At 39.3% G+C, this 25,490-nt stretch overlaps 1 protein-coding gene across 2 annotated transcripts in view; it reads left to right on the forward strand.

Annotated features, from left to right (window-relative positions):
- Dnajc13 (DnaJ heat shock protein family (Hsp40) member C13) overlaps positions 1-25,490 on the forward strand; it is a 116,104-nt gene that overhangs the window by 413 nt on the left and 90,201 nt on the right. For both annotated transcript variants that reach the window (XR_012909962.1, XM_075964807.1), the window contains exon 2: positions 14,825-14,905. Coding sequence is in view for 1 of the 2 variants with exons in the window: in XM_075964807.1 (XP_075820922.1) it covers positions 14,838-14,905 (68 nt within the window). In the remaining variant the exon portion in view is untranslated. The remainder of the gene's footprint in view (positions 1-14,824; positions 14,906-25,490) is intronic.

The raw sequence follows: 25,490 nt of genomic DNA on the forward strand, positions 1-25,490 counted from the left end.
ACATTTGCCCCGGACACTGCCCTGGCAGCCCCACCCCTCTCTCTGCCTGGTAGTCTTCTCTTCTCCCATCACTGTCCTTTTTCCCTTCTTCTCTTGGTAACTCGCCCTGACTCCGACTCCACACCTCCTTCCCCTGCGGGCTCCGCCCTCGGGATTCCCTCCTGGATGCCGGCGCCTCCGGTTTCCTTGGGTCAGCGATCCTCTTTCCTTCCTCTGGGGTCCCGCGTAGACTCGCTTTACTTTTTTTCTTTTTTCTTCCCTCGGCTCTGTTTCGATTTGATGGGAAAGGAGGAACAGCTGCTCCTCTCTTCTCCAGGCCTTTTATGAAACATCAAGTTTTCCCCCAAGGCTTTTCCTTCGTACAAGGTAACCTGGCCTGTTCACTGTTGCCGGTGCTGGGTTGCTGTGGTTTCACCTCTGAAGGCGGCCTTTGGGGAAGGTGAAGCAGAGCGTGGACGCTCAGTGAAGTGGCTGTTGAGACTACACCTGCGTGCTTTTTCCCACAAAGCTCCGGGTTGTAGGATGCTAAATTAACCGCTCTTGTCTTGGAACCGTTTCCTTGATCACTTGGTGGAGGACTGATGTAAATAAAAGTCGCCCCCTTCATAGAGACGAACTCCCAAAGGACTGATTCCTTACTTCCCTGATCTGCTTTTCCCTTTTATTCTACACCGTTTAGTTTTTTGTTTGTTTGTTTCTAGTTCTTCACTGTTTAACTTTGTTTAGCTTCCAGCATAAAACCCTTTTAATTTTCAAATACAGTGTAAAACAATGTATAAGCCGCAGTATCGCAAATGGTGGCTTGGGCTGTTAATATCGCTCAGCATCCAGGGACCAGAAGTCCTAGTTGAGAAAACACCGCGTTTACTTGTTTAAAAACAGGAAGTACAACTAAGGAGGAAAAGAGGAGTCAGAGTTAAGAAATAGGGATGTAAAGACCTTAAAGCTAGGCTCCTGGGCCAATATATTTGTATTTCCTTGAGAAGCTATGCATATTTTTTCTTTTTTTTTTCTTATGTGCCAGTAATAGTCTAAAACATACTAGCAAGCCTAGTTGCAAACAAATCAAGTTGTTAAGGTAAAAAATACTTTTATTCATATTTACTCAAATATTAATACCATGGATAAAAAACGTTATACAGTGGTGGACTGCATAATTTATTTGCAAGAGTTTATCTCTATTACGGATAAACAGACGATGGTTGCCTAGGTAGACAGTAATAATCTGCTCTTCTTAAACTTCAGAGGAAGGTTCATAGTGGAATCTGGTTCCTAGTAAATTGGAATTGAAATAAAAGGCATCTTATACCTAAGTTGGCCCTGTTCTTCGGGCAGTTGTATTTACACAGGTGAATGTGAGGTTTCTGTTGCATGGGCTTCTCCCCTGCTTCTCTGAGGGACTGAAAGCCAGCAAGGTGTAAACAAGTTTTACAGCTAATTGGCAGCCCAGTCTTATTTGCTGCTAAGGCTTTGCTCCATGTCCAGTGTTGGGCAGTGGTTAAGGTGCTGTTCTTAATCGGGTATGCTTTCTTTTAGTTTCTGCATACCAGGGCGTTCTTTCTGTACTTAGAATATTGTTTCTGTTTACTTGTGTGTTTGTGTGCCATGATGCACATGCAGAGGTCAGAGGGCAACTTGCATGCGTGCTTCTGTTCTTCATTGTGTAGAGCCTGGGGATTGAACTCAGGCTCAGAGAGTTAGCTGTGATGGTTGGCTCCTTCATCATATGAGATAGGAAGATTGAACTCAGGTTGTTAGACTTGTCAGAAGGCCTCTTTACTTCCTGAGCCATCTTCATGGTATGCAGTTGTTTTGAGATACTTTTTAGTGTTTTTCACCTTCATCAGCTTCATTAAAACCTTCCTTTTTATATAAATTGTTAACATGCCTTTCACTATCCTGGAATCATTTATATCATTTAGCTTTGATTCTGCTACTAAAAGCTTTGCTTACATCTTTTCAGCAATGGAAAAAACCTAACTTCAAGTTGATTACTTCAGACTGCTTAGAGAACTGAGGAGATAGTGAACCATTAGCTCAGACTTTAAGGAGGAGTTGGAGAGGGAGGGTGAAAGCTAGGGGAGGACCTTCGGACAGTGGTTAAGAGTTCAGCCAGAAGGGTTGAAAAATGTATGAAAGCGAATGTGCCAACCTAGAAGCTATTTATTATACACAAAATCCACTGAGTGCACTCCTAGAAAACTGGAGTCTGTTATTCAGACCCAGTGGAGGGGAACAGCAGCAGAGCTTTTAAAAGGTCAAGAAATTGCTCCAAATTGTTCTCTCTTTGAAACAACAAGGTTTAATATATGTGTGGGGATGATATTACAAACACACACACGAGAGACAGAGAGATAGAGAGCGTGCACTTAGGCGAATATGGAAAAAGTAAGAATATCTAGGGGAGGGTTAGTCAGGAGACTCAAGAAGGCCATATTCCTGACCCTGTGATGTAATATAGGATTCAGACTGATACTTAATCAGGACAGAGACTACATCTCCATCTCCTGCCAGTAAATGGTCTGAATCTGTCACCCTGATCACAGAGTACTGCAGGGAAAAGCACAAGGTTACATGAAGCACAACGCAAAGGTCAGACCGATTTCTCTGGTAAATCACCTCCCACCACAGACACATATTATTCTGCAAAAGAATGAAGTCTGTGGTGCCCTGAAGTTAACTGTCACAAGGGCTTAAAGCCAGCTCAACTCCTAACTAGGTTAATGTACCCTTTGCACTCACAGCCTGGCAAAGAAGGGGGATACTTATTTCTGATAACAAAATTATCCACCTTAGTTTCCACCACTCTTATGTGTCCAGCTTCCAGTGAAACAAGAAGCGTATGAAAAGCTAAGGAGGGGGCGGGGAGGAAGAAATTCCTAAGAGAGCAATTGTTATAGCTACACTCAGATTGATGTAGGTAGATAGTGCTATCCAGCAGGGAGTTTCAAGTGACCGTTAATGGTTGAGGCAGAAAACATGGTCAGATGCTGGATGATCTGAGTAATTTCAAACCACAGGAACTGAAGGACTTGAACAGAAGTCCTGGAAATGAAAAACATAGTAAAGAGATGGGGAATGCCTTTGGGCTTCCCTATTTGACACTGCTGAGAAAAACAGCAAACTCCAAGCATGGCAGCACAAAATATCTGTTCTATGTCACTAAAACATTGAAAATACATCCAAAGATTTGCAAATAGGGGCTGGAGAGATGGCTCAGTGGATAATAGAACTTGTTCCTCTATTTGGAGACCTGAGTTTGTTTTCTAATACTCATGCAAAATTACTCACAACCGCCTGTAACTCCTGCTCCAGAGGATCCAATTCCCTCCTCTGGGCTCAGCAAGGACTACATCTGCTTGCAGATAGGCACACACATACACATTTAGAAACAATAAATGTTAAAAAGTTTGGATAGCCAGGCGGTGGTGGCACGCACCTTTAATACCAGCACTCAGGAGGCAGAGGCAGGTGTCTGTCTGTGATCAAGACCAGCCTGGTCTACAGAGCAAATTCTAGGACAGCCAAGGCTCACAGAGAAACCCTGTCTCAACACCCTCCCCCACTCCCAAAGAGTCTGGAAATAGCAACAGGTTTTTTTCCCCACATTAATAGGTAAAACTTAAGTCTACAGAGATAGAGAGAGAGAGAGAAGGAAAAATTAGTTTTTAAGTTCTGTAAGATTTTGTAAGGGAAATTAGGAGTGTATTTCACTTGTATCATGTAAAATTAGAAGGTTAGACAATAATACAAAGGATGAGGAGATATAGAAAATGCTCTGAAATATTTTCTTTCAAGGTAGAATGGTCAAAGTTCTATTAGAGTTCTAGTGTGTATTTTAAATATATATATATATATATAATATAATATAAAACACACATATATATACAAACATGCTTGCATATACATATATAGACTATATATATTTGCTGTGTGCAAGTGTACATGTGTATACACGCACACACCACAATGGTGTATAGTCTGCAAGATTCCCTCTGTGAAAGATAGGTAAAAATAAAAGGATGGAGAAAGATATTCCGTGAAACCAAAAGATAGCTCCATCAACTACATTAATAGACAGAATTGGCTTTATGGCATATTGTATTAATTTATTATTACAGGCAAAATTTCCAAGAACATAGTCTTAATTGCACAACATAAACCTAGAAAAAATTCTAGAAGACAGGAAGACATTTGTTGGAATGTTAGTTTTTAGATAGTATACCAAAAAATACCCATAAAAGAAAAGATACAGATTTGGCCAACAAATGATAAAAACGTGCTGTACATTTAAGAAAATAACCACACCTGTCTGGTAGCATATAAAGTTGAAAAGCATTTATGATAAAATATAATCAGTTCTGCTATAACAAGGCCATGTGCTTTCCTAAAAATCACTTTGTTATGTAAGATTTAATAAAAACAGGATTTATCTGAAACATAGGTTAGGATCACAGAAACGGGAAGCTTTAAGTAGCACGTGTAAATCAATGGGAGCTTGGAAGCAGCACTGTTGGCACGTATCTGGTACTTGGTTAACTGCCTATAGAAGTGAGCATTGCGAGGGGTATTGAGTTACTGTAAGTTTTGAAAGGAGGAAATGAAGTTGTATGGTGTTCACATGAACTGTCGTTCATTCATCTGTGGTGTGCATGTGCATGCTTTGAGAATTTCTCGGTGGCTCTGCTGAGCTGAAATGTTTTCTGCATTCATCTTATGTTTCCCGGTGGCTTTTGAAAGCAGCAGATGTGAAATTGGAATCAAACTCCTCCGCGTGTTGAGTATATTCTAGGCAGATACCATGTCCCTGAACTGTAGCCCCAGCCCAGTGTACCAGCCATGTTGGGATAAATTAATACATTATCAAAATGGCATTGTAGCAGAACTGATCATATGCATTTCAGTATACAAATAAGGATGACCACACACACCACAGTAAACAATGAAATTGTCAGAGATGTGCACCTTTGCATAGAATCAGTTTGTGACAGGCATGGATGGGTACACGTTTGTCATCTTGGTGACTCAAATACTGCAAGTGGAATTGCTGTTAGCTTTGTTTTCTGAACTGAACAAGGTAAATACAGTCTCTCAATTTATAGTACTGTTGTGCTGGAAATTGGTGTACATTAAGCCCAATAGAATATATTTTGTGTTTTACATTGAAATTGAATTAGATTGTGGGACTAGTTCATTATAAATAGGTTTTCCTCTATGCAAATGAGCACTTGGACATTGAGGACAGGTTTTCTGGTCTGTTTGTGTCTGTGTCTGTTTCTGTGTCCTTAACTGGAAGTGTCCCTGGAGGCCAGAGAGGGTGTTAGATGCCCTGGATTTGGGGTTTTAGGCTGTTGTGAGTCCCTTGATGTGGGTGTGTGAAGCTGAACTCAGTAAGGTCTTCTGGACAATCAGTTCATGCTCTTAACCACTGAGCCATTTCTCCAGCCCCTAGTTCAAAATTTAATTCAGTATTTTAAACATGTTTTCCTTCTGGAGCAGTGTACTTTTGCTGAGTGCATGCCAGTCCATAATCCCCCTCTTGTTACAGACACTGATTCATAGTCATGGGAACTCCCCAGAGAGTCACTGATTTAGGGAATATCCTTTTAGTAACTAGCTGAAGCCAGGGCATGGTTATTGTCGTTTTCAGTGACTTAAGACACAATTACTTGTGAAAAGGTGCATCCAATTTGGCATACTTATGCACAGTTATATCCGTGTGCTCTTAACTTTATTCAACAACCCACATACTGAACCATACTGAACCTTTGGACTGCTTATGAAGAAATATGATTTCTAAAACAGGGTCAAAAGCAATAGGTTTTGCCATGTTTCCTTTGGTAGACCTCACCACCTGAGCAGCTCATGTATTTCGCCCACATCCTGAGCACTGGTTTGTATTTGACTAACGGATAGGAAGCAAAACTCCTAAAGCAGTCTGTAGTAATTACTCTCGTGCGCTGCCTTTAACCATAGTTATCGAACTTAAAGAACAACTAAGGTTTGCATGGATCAGGATTTCTTTCATAGATCCAAAATTCTATACCAACTTTACTGAAAGTTGGACTTTTACAGGCGTCTCTGATTTGTGTTCCTTTGGCATTTTTCCTGTAGATTCCCCTTACCCTCAAGTTGTAGTCACAATTCAGAATGTATTTTGAGTATTTATCAAATTTTAGAGCAGATTAGCTACATTTCCCCCAAACCTTTAAGTCACTTGCTTAATTTTTAAAACTAGAATATTCTTCTTTAAAGGTAAATCTGTGGGTTATAACCCTGTGGGAAGGTAGAAGCTGCTCCTGGTAGTTAGTATTGGGTGAAAGAGAAATTTTAGCCACATAAACTGCCTATATTTTAATATTATTTCTTATGTATGGGTGTTGACTATAAAACATAACTCAGACTATGTTTGCTGCAGGGTTAAAGGGAAAGCAGGTTAAAACATAGCCATCAAAGATCTCCCTTGCCAACGAGGGCATCCTTACCATGGTAGAGCTTAACTTTGAAGTGTCTGCTACCTGAGCTGAAGAAGAGCTTAATCATCCAGAGTGTGTTGTTCTTGCAAAAGCAAGCAAGATTCTGCTTTGAGATACAATGAAATAGAAATGAGGAATAGAAAGTCTGAAAAATATGTAGGAATTAGAATATATAAATAAATGATCAGCAGCACAGATTTTAAAAGAATTGAGCACATTTCTGAAAAGATAAATATTCTTTCAGATGGAATAGATTAAATATTTTTCAGTTTTGGAAAGGGCAAAGTCACAATATATTTTCTATGAAAAATTTAAAATTTTAAATAATAGATAAATCTATCTAGAAATGAAAACTGTTCTCTCAGATGGAATCAACATATGTATGATTAAAATAGGAAGATGCCTCAGTTGGAATCAACATATGCATAATTAAAATAGATCTGTCTCAGCTCAGCATTTGATTTATATTGAAGTAGGAAGGACAATAAAATTAACTGTTGTGATGAGGTTGGAAGGTATCTCAGCACAGCATAAGATCCCAAGTTCAATACCCAGAACCCATTTCAAAAAGCCAGGCATGGTAGCATCTGTAATCTCAGTACTGGGAAGGTGGGACCAGTGGATCCCCTGGGCTCACTCACAGATCACCTTAGAGTAAGCTGTAGGTTCCAGGCCACTAACAGACCTTGTCTACAAACAAGCAAAAAGAAGGTCCTGATGAACAACTCTGGAGATTGGCCTTGGCTTTGGTCTGCACACCTGGGCACACAGTTAGCTGCTGTGGTACATAAGCCCAGCCCTTCTCCATTGAGATCATACTAAGAGTACCTTCAGATTTAGGAGTTGCCTTTTAATTACCACCCCACTTTATGAAGAAATTTCTTAATGTTTTGACATTTTAAGAAAGAATGAAGCAGAACTGAGATTATTAATACTGGCATGGCAAATAATACAATAGCACACTGTAACTTCTGGACAGTTATTGGGGTATATGATCGTCATTCAAACATAGATGTTACTGTTTGCTTCCCTGTTTTGTGACAGCATTTTTCTCTAGGGGTCAAGCTCTTCAAGTTAAGGGGCATTAAACGGGGTGTGCTGAAACCATAGTGATCTGTTTCTTGCTATTTTAAGGTTATTGTAGGGTATTACACACATACAGTATTTATTTGTTCTTTCCAAATAAAATACTTTAACTTAAACTCAGTCATACATTAAAAAGAAAGTTTTTTAAAAAAATGACCTGGGTACAGTACTTTATGTCCCAGTTATTGTGGGTTACTGAGGCTGGAGGATCACCTGGTTGTAAGGGTTTGAAGGCAGCACCTTGACTAAAAACAGAAAGAAAACAGGGTTAAAGTTCAGGTGACAGGTTTATCCAGACACAGCACATTTTATCCAAAACAGTTTAGGTGTAGCTTTTAAATCTAGGTAAAAATTGATATTCTGTTAGCCATTTTTTAACCCTTTGTTTGAAACAGTACTAGGCTAGTAGTATAATTTAAATAGATTTCAAATCTGATTGTGAACACTAGATTTTTAAGAACCAGTGAATCCCATTCTACCATTTATCATCTTTTTAAGGTGTGCCTGTGAAAAGAGACTCTTACTGACATTACCTGCTTGATGCTTCTCTGTACCCGGAGGTCTGCAGTTTTCTTCATGAATAATAAAGAATAATGGCTGCTTAAGTGTTTTTGTCCATTAACAATTATATTTAAACTCCTTAGAGCTTATTAAAAATAGAGAAGAGATAATGATGAGACATTAAGTTTATTCATGAATTTTCTTTCTTTCTTTTTTTTTTCTCAAAAGTTCACAAGTGGTTAAGTAAAAATTGTGAGTGCTGATGAAGTCAACAGAACCCGGTTCTTTTGAAGTTAGAAATTCTAGGCGATACACAGTAAGTCCTTCATCTATTGGGAATAGGTTCCCAGATACCCAGTGAATTGTAAACCAGCTGGTAGTGCTGAACTCTTGTTTGCTGTGTTTTTCACACACACACACACACACACACTACCTTTTTCACCTCAGCTAATCACGTATCAGTATGGCCGCGGCTTTTGAAATTGATATGACTGCAAAACTCATGATTTTTCCTTCACAGTCCATGGGAGGAAGTATTCTTTTCATCATAGACATTAGCATCCTTAATGTGCACACTTCCTTTCCTTATTGAGAACATTACCCTTTCCCTGGAGGGAACTCACATGTATGTCCACGTTGCCCGCATCTCTACTCCTTGGTGTTGGGTCCATTGTGAAGTAAAATAAGCGCACGCTAACAACACAGTGCCACACCGTGACAAGCAGTCTGATTATAAGAGGCTACCAGGTGACTAATGTCTTCAGAAGCATGCACAGTGGAGCAGAGGGAGTTAGATCTCATCATATGACTGAGACAGTATGCAGTATAAAACTTTAAATTGTTTCTGAAAGTTTCTTTTTTTTTAAAATTTTTTTAAATATTTATTTATTATGTATACAATGTTCTGTCTGTGTGTATGTCTGCAGGCCAGAAGAGGGCGCCAGACCTCATTACAGATGGTTGTGAGCCACCAAGTGGTTGCTGGGAATTGAACTCAGGACCTCTGGAAGAGCAGGCAATGCTCTTAACCCCTGAGCCATCTCTCCAGCCCAGCTGAGCCATCTCTCCAGCCCTGAAAATTTCTACATAGCATTTTCAGACCATGATTAACTAAGGTAGCTGACACAGCATGTAGGTTGAGTTGCTCTACATTGAATTATAGAAGGTTGGTATTAATAGAAGATGTAGTGCCAATTCTAGTTGGTCTTAATAATAAAAACCTGGAGTTGGATATTGAGGTAAATGCTGAAGATCAGAGAGACAAGGGAGCAAGCCAGAGCCACCCCATACCTCGCCAACTTCTCAGCCAGAAAGGGACCAAGCTCCTTTTCCACCCTGCCTTATCACTTCCTCCTTGGGCCTAGCCATATCATTTCATGTTTCCTCCTCCCAGGTGCTGGGATTAAAGGCATGGTCACCACTGCCCGGCCTCTGTGGTTAACTAGTGCTAGCTCCACACTCTGATCTCCAGACAAGCTCTATTTGTTATAGCATAAACAAAATATCACCACCAAAAGATATAGGGGGATCATGTGATATCATCCCCCCCATGCCCTAACGTATACTTGGAAATAAAAGGGGAATGGAAATGCACGTGAGATTGTGGCCAGTGGTGGCACTTGCCTTTATTCCCAGCACTTGGGAGGGATCACAGAGACCCAGCTGGAGGATCTCTGTGAGTTGAGGCCATCCTGGTCTACAGAGAGAGTTCCAGGATAGCCAGAGCTGTTATACAGAGAAAACCCTGTCTTGAGAATCAAACAATGAACAAAAGAATTTGTGTATCTGGAGTATATTTAAAGAATGATAGTTGCTAGTTAATATTCATTCCTGAGTCTTTGTTCTGAGTTAATTACTTAACTAAGTTGTCTCCTTTAGTCCATACCACTCTTGGAACAGATATTCATCCCTATTTTATAGGTGACTGTAACTCAGGGAAACTAAGAAATTTGTTCAAGGTCATACATCCAGTGAGTGGTACCTATGTCTGCCTTTGGCAGTAAGTAGTATTTCTTTAAATTTACCGTTCTTACCTTGGTAGTAGATGTATGCTGATGTAGTACATGGACCAGTAGTTCTGGGATCTGTGCCACAGCTGCCAAGGTATATCACCTGACCACTGCTCCAAGCATCCCCGACTTACTGCCACACTTTTTCTGTGGTTCGTTTGAAGTTTTTGTAGTTCTTCCCTGGATGGTACACTGTCAACACACCCTCTTCGCCTCTCTTCTCGTCCTAAAGCTTGGCTCGGAACTAGCCCAAGCTAGCCTCATTATGGTGATACTCCGGCCTCAACTTCCTAAGGGCTGGTATTATACTCATTCGTCACCATATCTAGCTGTATTTCTTGTGTTTTCTGCTTTGTGTGAATTGCCACTGCATTTTGTGAGTTTGTTTAGAAGCATGATAGTAGTCTGAAAGAGTTCATTCAGTTTTCAGGCCACATGCTACTCACTGGATAAAGTGTGTTAAAAAATTACCAGAGATTTTCCTGAGAGTATAAATAAACTTGAAAATTTAGGAAGGTTAATGTCACCCTGCTGAGCAATGGGTCCCAACCTCAGACCTCATTTAGCCTGGCTATTTATTTATTTATTTATTTATTTATTTATTTATTTATTTATTTATTTGAGTTTTTCAAGACAGGGTTTCTCTGTAGCTTTGGAGCCTGTCCCGGAACTCCCTCTGTAGACCATAGCCTAATTATTTCTAAAGTGCTCAGAGTTAGTTAAAATACCCTTTTTGTGAAATCTCCTCAAACAGTACCTGAAGTCATGCATGGATAGATTGTTGTCACGTGTTTGTTTGGAACACTCTGGAAAAAGTGAAGAGGGCAGCAAGCTGTAGGAGGAAGTGCTCTGTGCTATACTCATGGGTGGTGGGATAGTGCCGCTTTGGAGTCTGCCTGCATTTACTGTGGTCATTCGTTTGTTTGAATTTGCAGTTTCAAAAGCCACTTCCTACAGGTGTTTGATCCTTTCCAGATAAAGATAACAATTGAAATCAGTTTTGGTTAGCTCAGGGACATGCTGTCAAAAGATACATGAGTAATTAGATGGCCGAAATGGATTTCCTGAGGTTGAGGGAATAGGGAAAACTTGCATCAAGTGTACAGAGTGAAGAGTTTAAGCAGGTTGTACCAGAGGCTGACCCAACCATTTAATTAGCTGTGTAACCTTAGCATATAATTGAACTTCTCTAACTCAGTTTTCTTGTCAACAAAATGGGAACCATCAGGGCAAGAGAATTTGATAAATGTGTGGTAGATGCCTAGCCCAGTCACTAGCAACCGAGTACTTGGTAAGAGTTGCTGTGTAATCAATTTTAGGACATGCCATACAGTTAGAATAGGATCACAGTCTTCCAGCCTTCAAGTATCCTTCAATGGAAGTATTATGATTTCTGTTTTGAGACTGTGCAGATATGAATAACAGCTCTGAATTACCTCATTTGTAAGGTTACTTGACTACTTGGAGCCCTGTCTCCTGCTCCTCTGCTCCCCATTATGAAGACATACTTAAGTGAGTATACCACAACTAAAGGAAATTTCATGCCAAGGAGCAGTTCCCGGTGCCTATGGAGGTCAAAAGAGGTCATTGGAACCCCTGGAGCTGGAGTGAAAGATGGTCGTGAGCCAAGTGTGGGTGCTAGGAATTGAACCGAGGTCCTCTTCAAGAACAAGTATTCTAAACCTCTGAACCATCTTTTCAGTCCCACCTATAGGAATCTTGATATGTAAGATTTGAGTAATTCTGTAGTTCTGTTTCTCTTCTGCCACCAGGCTAATCCCCTTTGTATATATGAGGGAAAACTATCTATACCATATGTGTAGTTCAGGTATTTTGTTGTTGTTTTTTTTAAAGTCTTTGGTAATATCTCAGTTTCTTTTCAGCATAACTACTGCAAATGATTCAGAAGGACTGGATATTGATGGGTTTAATAAATTTTGGTTGGCTCTTCAAGTTACATCAAATGCAAAATACAGAAATAAGTAAAGTGTCATACCCATTCAAACAAAAGTCACACCAACTCAAGCAAAGCGTCACACCCACTCATAGTATCAGACCTCCTCAAAGCAAAGGGTCACATGAGCTGTCCAGACTGCATTTTCTTGATGCTCACCAATAAGAAAATGCAAGTTAACTGTAAGATAAATTTCTTCTTTCTGATAATTAATAAAAACTCAAAAATTGGTGGTGTTCTTCTGTTCCTTAGAGCATGAATTAATGGTACTTTTCTCAAAGATTTGTCAGATTCTTGTTTGGACTGCCCCTCTTAGAGCATCAGGCTTTAAGTGGTCATTAGAACTGCCCACAGGATTGCCACATTACGTTCACTCATGCAGATGCTTGTCCAGTGCAGCTGTTTTATGTCAGTCTCTCCTGTGGACTCCAGGGACGCATTTGTGAGCTACTAGGACTAGATAGATAACTGAGCTTTAGACTGTGAAGAATGCTGTGAGGAAAACAAGGACTTAAAAGAATAGAAGTGCAGACAGAGGAGGTGCTAACTGGGTAGGGTAGATCTCACTGTAAACGGGATGGTGAGCATAGATTTGAAGGAGAGGACAGTGCAAGCTACAGACTATCTGGGGGAAGAGCATTTTGTCTAGAGGCTAAAAACTCAGGTGGTGGTTTAACAACAAGGAGGGAGAATGAAGGCTCTCTTTCCCTTCTAGTGTATACTTAGGAAACGAAAACATTTCCACAACAGCTCGCACACATATGTCATAGCAAGCAGTGTTATGTATAATAACCAGAAGGAAGAAACAACACAACTGTCCCTCAGTAGATGAATGAACAAAACACATCTGCAAACAGTAGAACATCATTTGCCAAGATCCCTTATATAGGCAGAAACAATAGCAGAAAGTCTATTTCTCACTGCCAGGTGCTGGGGGAGGAGATCCAAGGTATAACTGTCAGTGAGGATCTGTTTTGGTTTTTGTTTGTTTGAGACAAGGTCTTACCATACCCAAGCTGGCCTGGAACTTACTGTAGACTAGGCTGGCCTCAAACTCAGGAGATCTGTCTTGCTTCCTGAGTGCTGGGATTAAAGGTATGTACCACCACGCCCAGTGACAGCTGGTGTCTTGGGGTGATGAAAAGATTTTTGAGTTGGTGATGGCTGTAGAAGGTTTATGCATAGACCAAACAGAATCATGTACTTAAGATGGTGAATTTATGGCCTGTGAATTAATTTCAAAAGGGAGTTGAAGTATGTAAAGATGTAAAGCAAGTTTAAGCAAGCTGTAATTCCTATTGTTCCATCTGAATTATTTACACTTTGGTGAAGTATCTTACAGTAAGTTTTAGCATGCGTTTCTAGTAAGGCCAGGGAGAAGAGGCCACTTCACAGCTGAGAAACCAGGTCCCACATTCTTCTTTAGTTTTTTGTGTAAGTTTTGCTGTATCTTCAGAAGATCACCAACTTTTCATTAATAGTCACACAAATCCTGTCTTTCAAAGTTACTTAAAGAATTTAAGTGTTTTATTTTTGCTTTTTGTTTTTTTACTTCCATAAAATAAGTTTTTTCTGGGTTTTGTGTATTGCTAGGCTACAGTCAGTAGATACTGCACAGCTTTATTCTCACTGCAGTGCGTCACAAACCCAGCAACCCTTATCTGTTTTTGCTCTGTTTAGCCGAGGATTCTACTAATCAGACTGCCATAAAAGTCTATGAATGCTCATCTTCAATCTCTTTATTGCCTTGATATAGTCAGGTAATAAAGTTTACAGATAGATGCTCTTTGCATAGTGCTGTTCTAGCATGGTCAGGAAGTGGAATACTGTCTAGTCTTAAATATTTTCTCAATATTTAATTTTATGGGGAAAGATTACTCTGTAGAGGTGCAGGGTGGGTTGTTTGTTTTGAGATAGGGCCTCACTGTGTAGCTCTGGCTATCCTGGAACTCACAGAGGTCTGCCTGCCTCTGCTTCCTGAGTGCTGAGATCAAAGGTGTTCGCTATTATACTCAGTCCAGTTTCCTCTCCTCTCCTCTCCTCTCCTCTCCTCTCCTCTCCTCTCCTCTCCTCTCCTCTCCTCTCCTCTCCTCTCTTCTCCTCTCCCCTCCCCTCCCCTCCCCTCCTCTTCCCTCCCCTCTCCTCCCCTCCCCTCTCCTCTCCTCTCCTTCCCTCCCCTCCCCTCCCCTCTTCTCTCCCCTTCTCTTTCATTTTTGTAAATATAAAAAGGGAGGATGCAGTGTATATTGGTATATTTTGGGATGAAAGATATCTTATGAGCATTTTGTATTTCTTGTTGTGACATGTACTACTTTCCTAATTTAGAGAGTTTCTTATTTGTAAATTCTGAGTTAATACTGCTCCCTAAAGTGCTAAGGGACAGCAGTGTGGCCAGCCCTTAGCTGTGCAACAGAAACTTTCTGTAATTGATTTGACTCTTAATAATTAATTTTAGGTGCTCACAATGTGCCAAGTCACTGTTTAAAAGTATTAGAGGTAAAGATTAATTTTCTCATCTGAAAACTTATACTAGATTTCCTTGTACTCAGGATGTTGATTGAGGACAGCTCTTGTCTTTAAGCAACGCAGACCAGCGGTTCTAGGGAAAAGGTAGTGGTTGAGGATGCAATCATGATATGGTACTGAACACAGCATTGATGTCTCATGTCCTTAAGTACTTTGTGGCAATGCAGAGCTAGGGAACAGAGAGATACTGTCCTTTACTTACTGTGAGAGATTCAGGAAAAATTAACATTGTATAACACTGTATTAAGAGAATCCATACCTTTGTCTTCCAGGTTTCAGCACAAAATGAACATAATTAGGGAAAATAAGGATCTGGCATGTTTCTACACAACCAAGCACTCATGGAGGGGAAAGTAAGTATCCTTTGCTTTACACTTCTGAACTTCCATAGAGTATCCTTTAAAGGCATTGTCAGTATCTTTCACAGTGAGGCACAACCCAGCGGTACTGTTGAACTTTCTTTTCTGGGAAGCTATGTGCACATTTTAAACACATAGGTCACATGGAAATGAATTGTGTCCCTATTTCTTTTGATCTTTCTTTTTTAAAAAATTGAAAAGTAACAAGAGAAAGGGTTGCTATCATGTCCAGTTTATGCTACAGTGTTGTCAACTTTATTACTCAGAGTCTAGCTTATTCAACCATTTGCTTCTATTGAGATTTGGAGCTGTTTTAAAGACTGTACTTAATTATTTAAGAATGAATTTTTTAGTTGCATTTTTTTCTTGAGTGGAAATGATGTCATTTCATGTTTGTATTTGTTTTATTCAGACCAAGATGTCTTTGTGTTCCCTTTCTATAGGATAGATTTCTTCCCTATAGGTTATTGTAAAGATTAAATGAAGTGATGTGGAGTGAATGAAGGCTTTGAAATTTTGCCTGTAGTACATTGAGTATTCAGTGCATGAAACTGGACTGTTAAAGAAGAGGTCATTCTGAGAAGCATTGAACAGTGAGACTGTGTCTAACCTTGACAGACAGGTGACCACAGTCTTCTATGTTGGGTCATGAGTAACACAACACACATGCATAGTTTTTGTTCATATTCCTCACTTATCATTTCTTTGGTTGATGGTATGGTGGCCTCTTAGGGTAGTTCAACATTTGAGCACTAGTGTTCTGACTTACCTTAGCAAACTGACTAATTTTGAAAGATTTGATTGCTTAGACTTGTTTTTTGTTAGTATCTTGCTTTGTGAGCTTATGTTAGTGAGCATGATTATTACCCTGTAGAATACTTGCCTGTGTTTCACTGAGCAAAGTTAAGTTGCTGTGCACAAAGTAGTGTTAACCTCTAGTTCTTTGATTGGACTTGATTATCTGATTTTTTTTTTGAGTAGTAGATTGCTCTGATTATCATTATGTAGCTCCTGTTTTTGTTTACTATACACTGATACTTCATTTCTGTGGGGGGAGGTTCGCTGTGATGCTTGCTGCTTTGTGAGCTTGTCGGTAATGTGAGCCTCTAGAATTTTCAATGCTTCTAGAAAATGATGACTAATGCTTAAGAGAATCCCATTTATTCTGTAACAGTAAAGTCATTTCTGTTTTCTTTGCCCAGTTCCCTTCCCTCAATTCACATATGGAAACATGATGTTTTTCTAACAGCAATAACACATTTTATAATAAAACTTACCCTTACAAAGAAAATATATAATTCATTGAATTTTTCTAGTATATGTAAAATGATGATGTGTTAACCACTATCATTAGAGCACACTTAAAAAAAATATTTTCTTTAGAAACCACTGTCTGCCAGGCACTTACTTACTGAGTGATGTTGGTTTGTTTGTTTGGAGGATCTCGTAGAAACCAAACTGGTTGAAATGTGGGTCTTTTGTAGTTGTTCTTCCAATTAATGTTTCAGGGTTCTTCTGTATGTTAATAGCATGTATCAGTACTATTTACTGCCAAATCATAGTTGGTTTCATGATTGTACAACATTTTGATTGTTTGTTCTTAAATTAATGGGCATTTGCGTTGTCTACACTTTTTTACTCTTATGAATAAAGCTTGTATGAATATTCTAAATATGGTTTGGATGAGTCAGTATTTCCAAGAAGTGGAATTGCTGGGGTTTATGGTGACTCCATATCTAACTTCTGAGAAACAGTGGAATGCTTGAATATGTTTTCATGTGCTTTTTGGGCATTTGTAATCTTTGATGAAATGTCTGTTCACATCATTCATCCATTTTTAATAGGTTGTCTCTCTAATTGCTGAGCTGTAGGAATTCTTTAAACACAAATTCTGTACCAGATAAGTGATTGCAACATATTGTTCCAGTTCTGCGGGATGCCTCCAGCTGTCTTGATGCTGTCAATTTTCAGTGTTGATGAAATCATGCTTTTGTCTTTTTTGTTGTTGTTGTTACTTGTACTGTTTGTTACGATTTACTCCTGTGTTTCCTTCTGTGACTTTTATAACTTTAGTTTTGAGTTAACTTTGATGTGGTGTGAAGTGAGGGCCTGCATGTGAAGATCTACTTGGACCTGAATCACTTGTTGAAAAAAAAACATTCTTTTCCCATTGAGTTGTTTGGCCCCCTTGTCAAAAGTCCTTAAATGTGAATTCTGAGTTTGATTCCTTTGACCGGGATGCCTGTCTGTGCTAAAGTAAGTAACATGCTGATTTGATTTACTGTAGCTTTGTACCCTTTGAAATCGGCAGGCATGAGGCTGTAACTTCAGTATTATGTTGAGTATTCTCCATTTCTTATACTGCTATATCAATTTTTCAGTGAGTTGTCAATTTTACTAAAATGTGGCTGGAGTTTTAATGCTGTTGCATCGAGTTTATGTCTGTTGGGGACAAAGTGCTGCCTTGGCAGTATTAACTGCCTGATCTAGGAACAGAAGATAATGCTCTTTGCAGGGGTGTTTTACTTTGAATCCCCTTCTCTCAAATAGTGACTTCAGTTGGCTCTGTGCATTGTGCAGTACTGAAATCCATTACTATATTTATTTCTTTTCTGACCAATTCAAATCTAGGTTTAAGGTATTCTTCAACAGTGTTAAAATAAAAAATAAAAATGTCATTCAATATTTTATTTTAGTTGTTAGTTGAACATTTCTCTAAATGTGTTTATACAACAGATTCTACATGTGATTTTTTTTTTTAAATTGGGGCTTGTTTTAACAGAGTCTAGACTCATGCAAGTTGCCATCCCAGATCTGCCATCTGGGGAAATTTCTGATTGTAGTGATCAAATGAACACATACTTCCCTTTCTCTTCACATGCTCCCTTAAAGATAACCCCACAGATTGTACCCAGGGAAATTCGTGTGACCCATTGTTGTACTTTTGCGCTGTTTCTGCCATGCCTCAGGTCCAGCTGTGTTCTGCTTCTATGAGTATAGGCTTGTCGGATGCAAGTGTATAGACAGACCCCTGGGCTGGCACAGCAGCTTCTGTGAGTATAGATTTGTCGGATGCAGGTGTATAGACAGACCCCTGGGCTGGCACAGCAGCTTCTGTGAGTATAGATTTGTCGGATGCAGGTGTATAGACAGACCCCTGGGCTGGCACAGCAGCTTCTGTGAGTATAGATTTGTCGGATGCAGGTGTATAGACAGACCCCTGGGCTGGCACAGCAGCTTCTGTGAGTATAGATTTGTTGGATGCAAGTGTATAGTCAGACCCCTGGGCTGGCACAGCAGCTTCTGTGAGTATAGATTTGTCGGATGCAGGTGTATAGACAGACCCCTGGGCTGGCACAGCAGCTTCTGTGAGTATAGATTTGTCGGATGCAGGTGTATAGACAGACCCCTGGGCTGGCACAGCAGCTTCTGTGAGTATAGATTTGTTGGATGCAGGTGTATAGTCAGACCCCTGGGCTGGCACAGCAGCTTCTGTGAGTATAGATTTGTCGGATGCAAGTGTATAGTCAGACCCCTGGGCTGGCACAGCAGCTTCTGTGAGTATAGATTTGTCGGATGCAGGTGTATAGACAGACCCCTGGGCTGGCACAGCAGCTTCTCTTCTGTGCTTGTTGTTTTTCTCACTGGGGCAGTCCGTTTGTAATTTAATTACGTGTTTCTTTAGAGAGCAACAAAGGGAGATTACAGGGAATAAAAGCACTTTTCTTCCATGAAAACAAGATTTCCTCTTTGGCTTAAGCAAGACACTTCAGGCCGGAAGGAAGGTGCAGATGTTTGGCTAAAGCGGAAGTGCAGATTCGTTGTGGAAAACTTCAAAGTAATACGTTGTTTTTTCTCTTTAGATGGAATTTACAAGTACAGACTGTCTATGGGTTACTCCAGTATTAGTTAGTAGAGCAGGTACTGTAATTTTGAGTGGGATTTTAGTATCTAGACAGGATTTTAAGCCCATTATGATAGGAAAATCTGCAATTGCTCTGTGAAGTACAGATGTTCATCACAGTGCAGACAGTTGCGATGATTAGAGGCAAGGGAGAGAGGGAGGGGTTGAGGAACATGAAGCTGCTACATTTTTATGCTTATGTTCTAGAATAAGAGTTGGATAAGAAAAGGGGTGCCGGTTCTAGTAACCAGAGGGCTCCTACAGGGCTTGTTTTCCTTGTATCCTAGCTTTGATGCTCCCAGGCTCAGCCTTAGATGAGTCCATCCTGAATTCCCATGTTCTGTCTGTATAGCTCTCTGAAGCTATTACCAGGTGATATGAAATTTGAAAGTGCACACTGGATCACATCTTTTTGGCAACTTTACATTTTACAGTGTACAAAACTTTTGCTCCTTCTCATCTGAGAAAGACTATGGCTATCGATTGTGTATCAGAACCAAGACCTTTAAAAATGCTCCTTTTCATGGGGCGCCTTTATAAGAGAGAAAGGCATCTTGCTGAGTTATTGGATGGTATTGAAGTTTGTCTTACCTGTTGTTTGTCTTCTCTGGTCTTATAGCTTCTAATGAGAATGAGCCCTCTTAGGTAAAGTAGATTTTTACGAGAAACTGAGTATTCTGATGGTATAACCAGATGACAGACTTGCCTACTCCTTTTATTCTGTGTTGTTTTTTTTTAAAGTATGAATGTACTGAAGCAGTCATGATTAGTAAAGGAATATTTAAAACTTAGAATTATAATCAATTTATTTCCCTGGAATTTTAAAATCTGCCCCCCCCAATAATTAATGTTCATTACTCTAGCAGAAAAACAGCAATAGGATTTGCTAGCAGGGATTGGTTGTTTGCTTATGTGGCAGACACATAGTTTCAAAGCCCTCACATGCATTATTTCTTACGATTCTTATATGCTAAACATATATGTTACCCACATCTTTCAAATGAAGAAACTGTTCCTTAATTATCAGAGGGTCCATAGTTGATGAGTAGCCCAGGAAGTATTTCAGTGCAGACAGTGTGACCACAGAGTTGGTGAGCATAACAGTTATGCCCTGGTGCCTCCTGTAGCAGCAGTGTCTGGTAGGAAGTGGAAGAAATCCTGAATGTATAAAGTTCTAAGTATGTTTAATAATGTTTAATAAAGTTTAATACTGTGTGTTGCTGATATGAGCATGCTATGGCAAGGACCCTAGCCTCAGATCCTTGGAAACCGAGTGTGAGTGTTGATGGCAAACAGAAACTGTCTATCATACCTTTCTACCCCCTGAAGAATTTTACCCTACAAAGACAGCTTTTCCTAAGAATAGAAAAATCTGTCTTGATGATGGAAGTTACAAAATAATCCCACACTAGTTCAGAATTACGTATAATAAAAGGTTATTTATTTAGGGAAAACTCACAGATCACTGTCCTAGGTCACAGTCCTCTGCATGAACAGGGAAGAGGAACAGAGTCTAGCAGCCTGAAAGAGAGTGAGCACAGGCTACAGCTGCATTTATAGTATAAGAGACCACTCCCAAGTGGCCTGGTATCTTAAAGGCTATTGGCTGAAGGAGTGAAAGGAACTCCCACAGCACCTCCCCCTTTTGTTTAAATAAGAGAGTTCTAAACCCAATACAAAACTGTATACACAGGAACAGATATCAAATATAAGATTTTTTTGTTATTTATTTATTTATTTATTAATTAAAGATTTCTGTCTCCTTCCCGCCACCGCCTCCCAGTTCCCTTCCCCTCCCCCAATCAACTCCCCGTCTCTCGTCAGCCCTAAGAGCAGTCAGGGTTCTCTGCCCTGTGGGGAGTCCAAGGACCTATTACATTGATAGATTTGCGTATGTTGAACCAGCCCTGCATCTCTGGGATGAAGCCTACTTGATCATAATGGATAATTTTTCTAATGTGTTCTTGGATTCGGTTTGCCAGTATTTTATTGAGAATTTTTGTGTCGATGTTCATGAGTGAGATTGGCCTGCTGGGATCAAATATAAGATTAGAATTACAACCAGCATAAGCAATATTAAGCAAGGAATGTATGCTAAATGTTTTAATAAGCATTCTATCCTAAGAAGTCTAAATCTTGCATTGGAAATGGCTAAATCATAAGAGGACGGTAACTGCTACTATCTAATCTTCAACCCCATCGAAGGCCTGAGAAGGGAGATAATATTACCTGAGTGGGCAGGGAGAGCAAATGTGCAGTAGTTGACAGAGACAGCTGGTTGCCTGGGCAAACACCCAAAGTCTCATTTGCAGTGTTGGAGCAACCAACTTTGGCTAAGGCCTAGACCATTTTCAGAGGTAGGAAGTTTTTTGGTGTTTTTTTTTTTTTTTGAGGTAGGACGTTTTTAAAAACCATCTTACCCTGTCTTGGAAAGATTTGCCAGTCTTTTTTTTTTTTTTTTTTTGAGACAGGGTTTCTCTGTGGTTTTGGTTCCTGTCCTGGAACTAGCTCTTGTAGACCAGGCTGGCCTTGAACTCACAGAGATCTGCCTGCCTTTGCCTCCCAAGTGCTTGGATTAAAGGCGTATGCCACCACTGCCTGGCCACAGTCTTTTTTCTTATATCCTGCTTGTCCAGTTCAGACATTGTGCACTTTGTCAGTGGTCGAGGCATGAGCAGTTTCTTGCCCAAAGGCTAGTTGTGCCAAGAAGACAAACCCCAAGTGGAGTGTCTTTTGGTGCCCAACACTCTCTCAGGAATAGATCGCTGCTGCCAGGAGCAATTGTGTCTCAGAATCTTAAGTTATTTAAATGCCATGTTCTACAGATCTTTGATCTTTGAAGTAGTTGAAGGTTACCTATCTATGCATAATACAATCTCTGTGTATCTAAAGAACCTAATTAGTCTCACTAAAAGCTTAAGAAACATGAATGACTATTAACCTATAATATTAAATACCTATATAACTTAAAGATTAAGACGTCATATCAGAATATTAAACAATCTTTAAACAGCTGTGCAGTAAAGGAGAACAATGACCTCAAAATGTAAACAGTGTATAAATATCTTGATCAGAGGTAGAAGTATATAATGCAATATGGTAAATATATCCTAAAATTGTATCAATGCACAAAATGTCTTAAACAGAGGTAGAAACATGAATGCATACAGTATGACAAAATAACTTTGCATAGGTGTACAAATATTGTAAACAGAAATAACAAATATAATTTGAACTTGTATCAATGTACAAAAATCTATACCAATGTAAATATAATAGCTCACAAGTATTCATTCTGTTATTATTATTAGTGTGTGTAAGTTCACACTAATGTACCTATTATCTCATTCAGCTTTCCCTGTTGTTTGATCTTAGGCCTACATAATTTCCACCCCAACCCCCAACCCTATGTGAGTAATAATCAATCCCTAAATGGTATCTCTAACTGTGAGGACAAACTTTGTTGGGAGAGGGGACGTCACTTTCTAGAATTGCTTCCTGCTGTCATGGGGGCAGTGTTTTTCTATGGGATCCTGTAAAAGTAAAATGATGGTTAAGTTTCAAGATTGCTGTTTGGTATGATTGCAAGTGGTCTCTGAGTAGTTGATAGGGTTTTTGTTTGTTTGTCTGTTTGTTTTTTGAAGTTCTTATTTGGAGTTCTGGCCAGAATTTTTTAAGAAGGTGCGCCATTTCCACAGCTGGCACCCAAAAACCAGTCTCATAGTAGCACTATCAGCATCATGACGTCATATCAACCAGGTGGGTTCATTGTTGTGGGGCCCCATCTTCCTGGAAGCTTCAAAGATTACTGCAGGAAAATCTACTGTTCATAATTGAAAACTTAAACATTAGTCATATAGACATATATTCAACAAAAGATATAATTTAGACAAAGTGGGCATGGAGAAAAGTATTTCCTTAAAATCTATCTTCTTTCTGTCGCATACCAGATGACTGCTGACATGAGACATAAATTTTTAATTTTTCTTTTAACAATGTGCTTGGATTTAGAGAAGGATAGCCATTGTCCAACTCCAAAGCCAGTTTTTTTTTTTAAAGTAGAGATGTATACATGTCCAGATGATCAAATTTTCAAATTTTACCATGGAGATGGTATAGCATCATAAGTCAGATTTTTCTTTGTTTGTTGATTCTTTCTGGATAGCTATGTCTTCATCTTTAGGCATCTTGATGTCCAAGGTCTCTCCACTCTTTGAAGATGAGTATTTTCCTGCAAAGACAAGAACAGAACCCTGCCCAACCCTTATGAGGTTTCCTTACCACATGTATGTGTGTCACCTCTGTGGATGGGCTGTCATTTCTCTTTCTCAAGAGGCTTCTCTTTTTCAAACAGAATCTTTATTAATTTTGATGGTAGCCATAGTTTTTCTTCTCCTGTGGAAACAAGAGCAAAACCCCTTCCCCAACATAACACATCTCCTGGCTTCCATTGTGAGGTCAAGACATCCTTGAAATATACCAGCTGGTTTAATTCAGAAGTTCTTTCTGTTATCCAATATCTCTCTACTGCTGTTGTTCCTTTCTCATTAGCGTTAAGAAATTCAAGGTTAATAAAGCATTATGCAATCTATTTCTGAGGGTATTTTCCATCCCTTTCTGTTTAGCATACCCTTTATAGTTCAATTTGATCTTTCTGTAACTGCCTGACCTGTAGGATTGTTTGGTATACCTGTAATATGCTTTTATATTATAATAATCAAAAAAATCATTTTATTTTCTTAGATACATATGCCAGACCATTATCTGTCTTTATTTGTGTAGGTATACCCATGATGGCCATAACTTCTAATAAATGCGTGTTTACTGAATCAGCCTTTTCTGAGCTCAAGGCAGTTGCCCATTGAAAACCTGAATAAATGTCAATGGTGTGATGTACATATTTTAAATTTTTTCAAATTCTGTAAAGTGGAACACATCCATTTGCCAGATCTCATTCCTTTGAGTACAGGTAATGGTGTTTGGTTATTGTAAGAGCAAGTAGGACATCTCTTTATAATCTCCTTAGCTTGTTGCCATGTAATAGAAAACTTTCTTTTAAACCTTTGCTGTTGACATGATTTTTTTTATGAAATTCTGAGGCCAATTAATAATCGATCAATTTTGGTATTGCCTTGTGCTAGAGGATCTGGCAGACCCATATGGAATCGGATATGTGTTATGTATATGGGACAAAGCCTATTCCTGATTATATCTTGAACCTGTATGAATAATGAAGTCAACTCTGTATCATCTGGTATAAATTTATCAGTTTCAATATGCAGGACAACTCTTTCTGCATATTGCGAATCAGTAACTATATTGAGAGGTTCTTTAAAATCCGTAGTACCATGAGAATAGCATATAATTCTGCCTTTTGGACAGAATTATAAGGGCTTTGTTCCACCTTACTTACATCTTCTGATTTATAACCTATCTGATTTATTTGCATCAGTCTAAAATGTATGGGTCCCAGTTATTGGTGCATCATGTACAGTTTGGGGAAGTATCCAAGTAGTTCCCTTTAAAGGTTAATTCTGTCAAATAACCACACTGAGACTATTTATTAATTATAATTGCTCGGGCAATAGCTCAGATATGTTACTAGCTAACTCTTTTAAATTATTTCAAATTAACCCTTATTTCTTATCTAGACTCTGCCATGTGGTTTGGTACCTTTTCTCAGTATGGCAAGTTCATGTCCTTTTCTCCAGGTCTCCTCATTATTCTGAGACTCTTCCCCCTCTTCTCTCTTTCTTTGTTTGCAAGTCCCGCCTAACCTCTGCCTGTCCAGCTATTGACCACTCAGCTTCTTTATTAACCCAATCACAGTGACACATATTCATACTATAAAGGAATAATCCACATTGTATTACTCAAAATGATCTACAGATTTAATGTGGTCTCTGTCAAAATGCCAGTGACACTCTTCACCAAGCAAAAAGAAATTCTCAGATCAGAACAAAAGTACAACAAACCCCCACATTACTAAAGCCATCCAGAAGGAAAAGAAAGCAAAAGGTCTTATGTACCTGACTTCAAATTGTACAAAGCTATAGTGATTGAAGTAGCATGGAGCTGGCATAAAAACCGAACAGCGGAGCAGGACAGAGCCTAGATATAAGCCTAGCATCTGTGGTGGTGATAAACACATACATTGAGGAAGGATGGCCTATACAGTGCAGACAGAAAATGAGACTACACCCTCACCTCTCACAAGTTAGAAAAATCAACTCCAAGTGAATTTAAAGACTCGATATAGGACCTAAAACAAAACTTTGAGAAGAAAACACAGAAATACTTTAAAGTATTAGAATGGCCAGTGTTTGGGCGGATGGGCAGAAAGGAGTCACAAGACCGCTAAAGCAAGGGAAATGAAAGCAAAGTAAGTACATGGCATCAAACTGCTACAAAACTAAGAGGAAATGGAAAGACAAGCCACAGAATGAGAGAATGTATTTGCAAATCATACAACTATCCAGGGGCTAATAACCAGAATATATAAGGAACTCCAAGAACTAAACAGCCAAAGTGATGAACAAAAGCCCTAAGTAGACATTTTACGATGCTGATATATACTAGCCACACATGTGAAAAAATGCTCACTGACACTAACCATCGTGGAAATATGAATGACAATCACAGGTATCATTTCACCCTAGTGAGGATGGCTGTCAT

The sequence above is a fragment of the Microtus pennsylvanicus genome, chromosome 3 (assembly GCF_037038515.1).
Source record: "Microtus pennsylvanicus isolate mMicPen1 chromosome 3, mMicPen1.hap1, whole genome shotgun sequence".
In the NCBI taxonomy this organism is placed as follows: Eukaryota; Metazoa; Chordata; class Mammalia; order Rodentia; family Cricetidae; genus Microtus; species Microtus pennsylvanicus.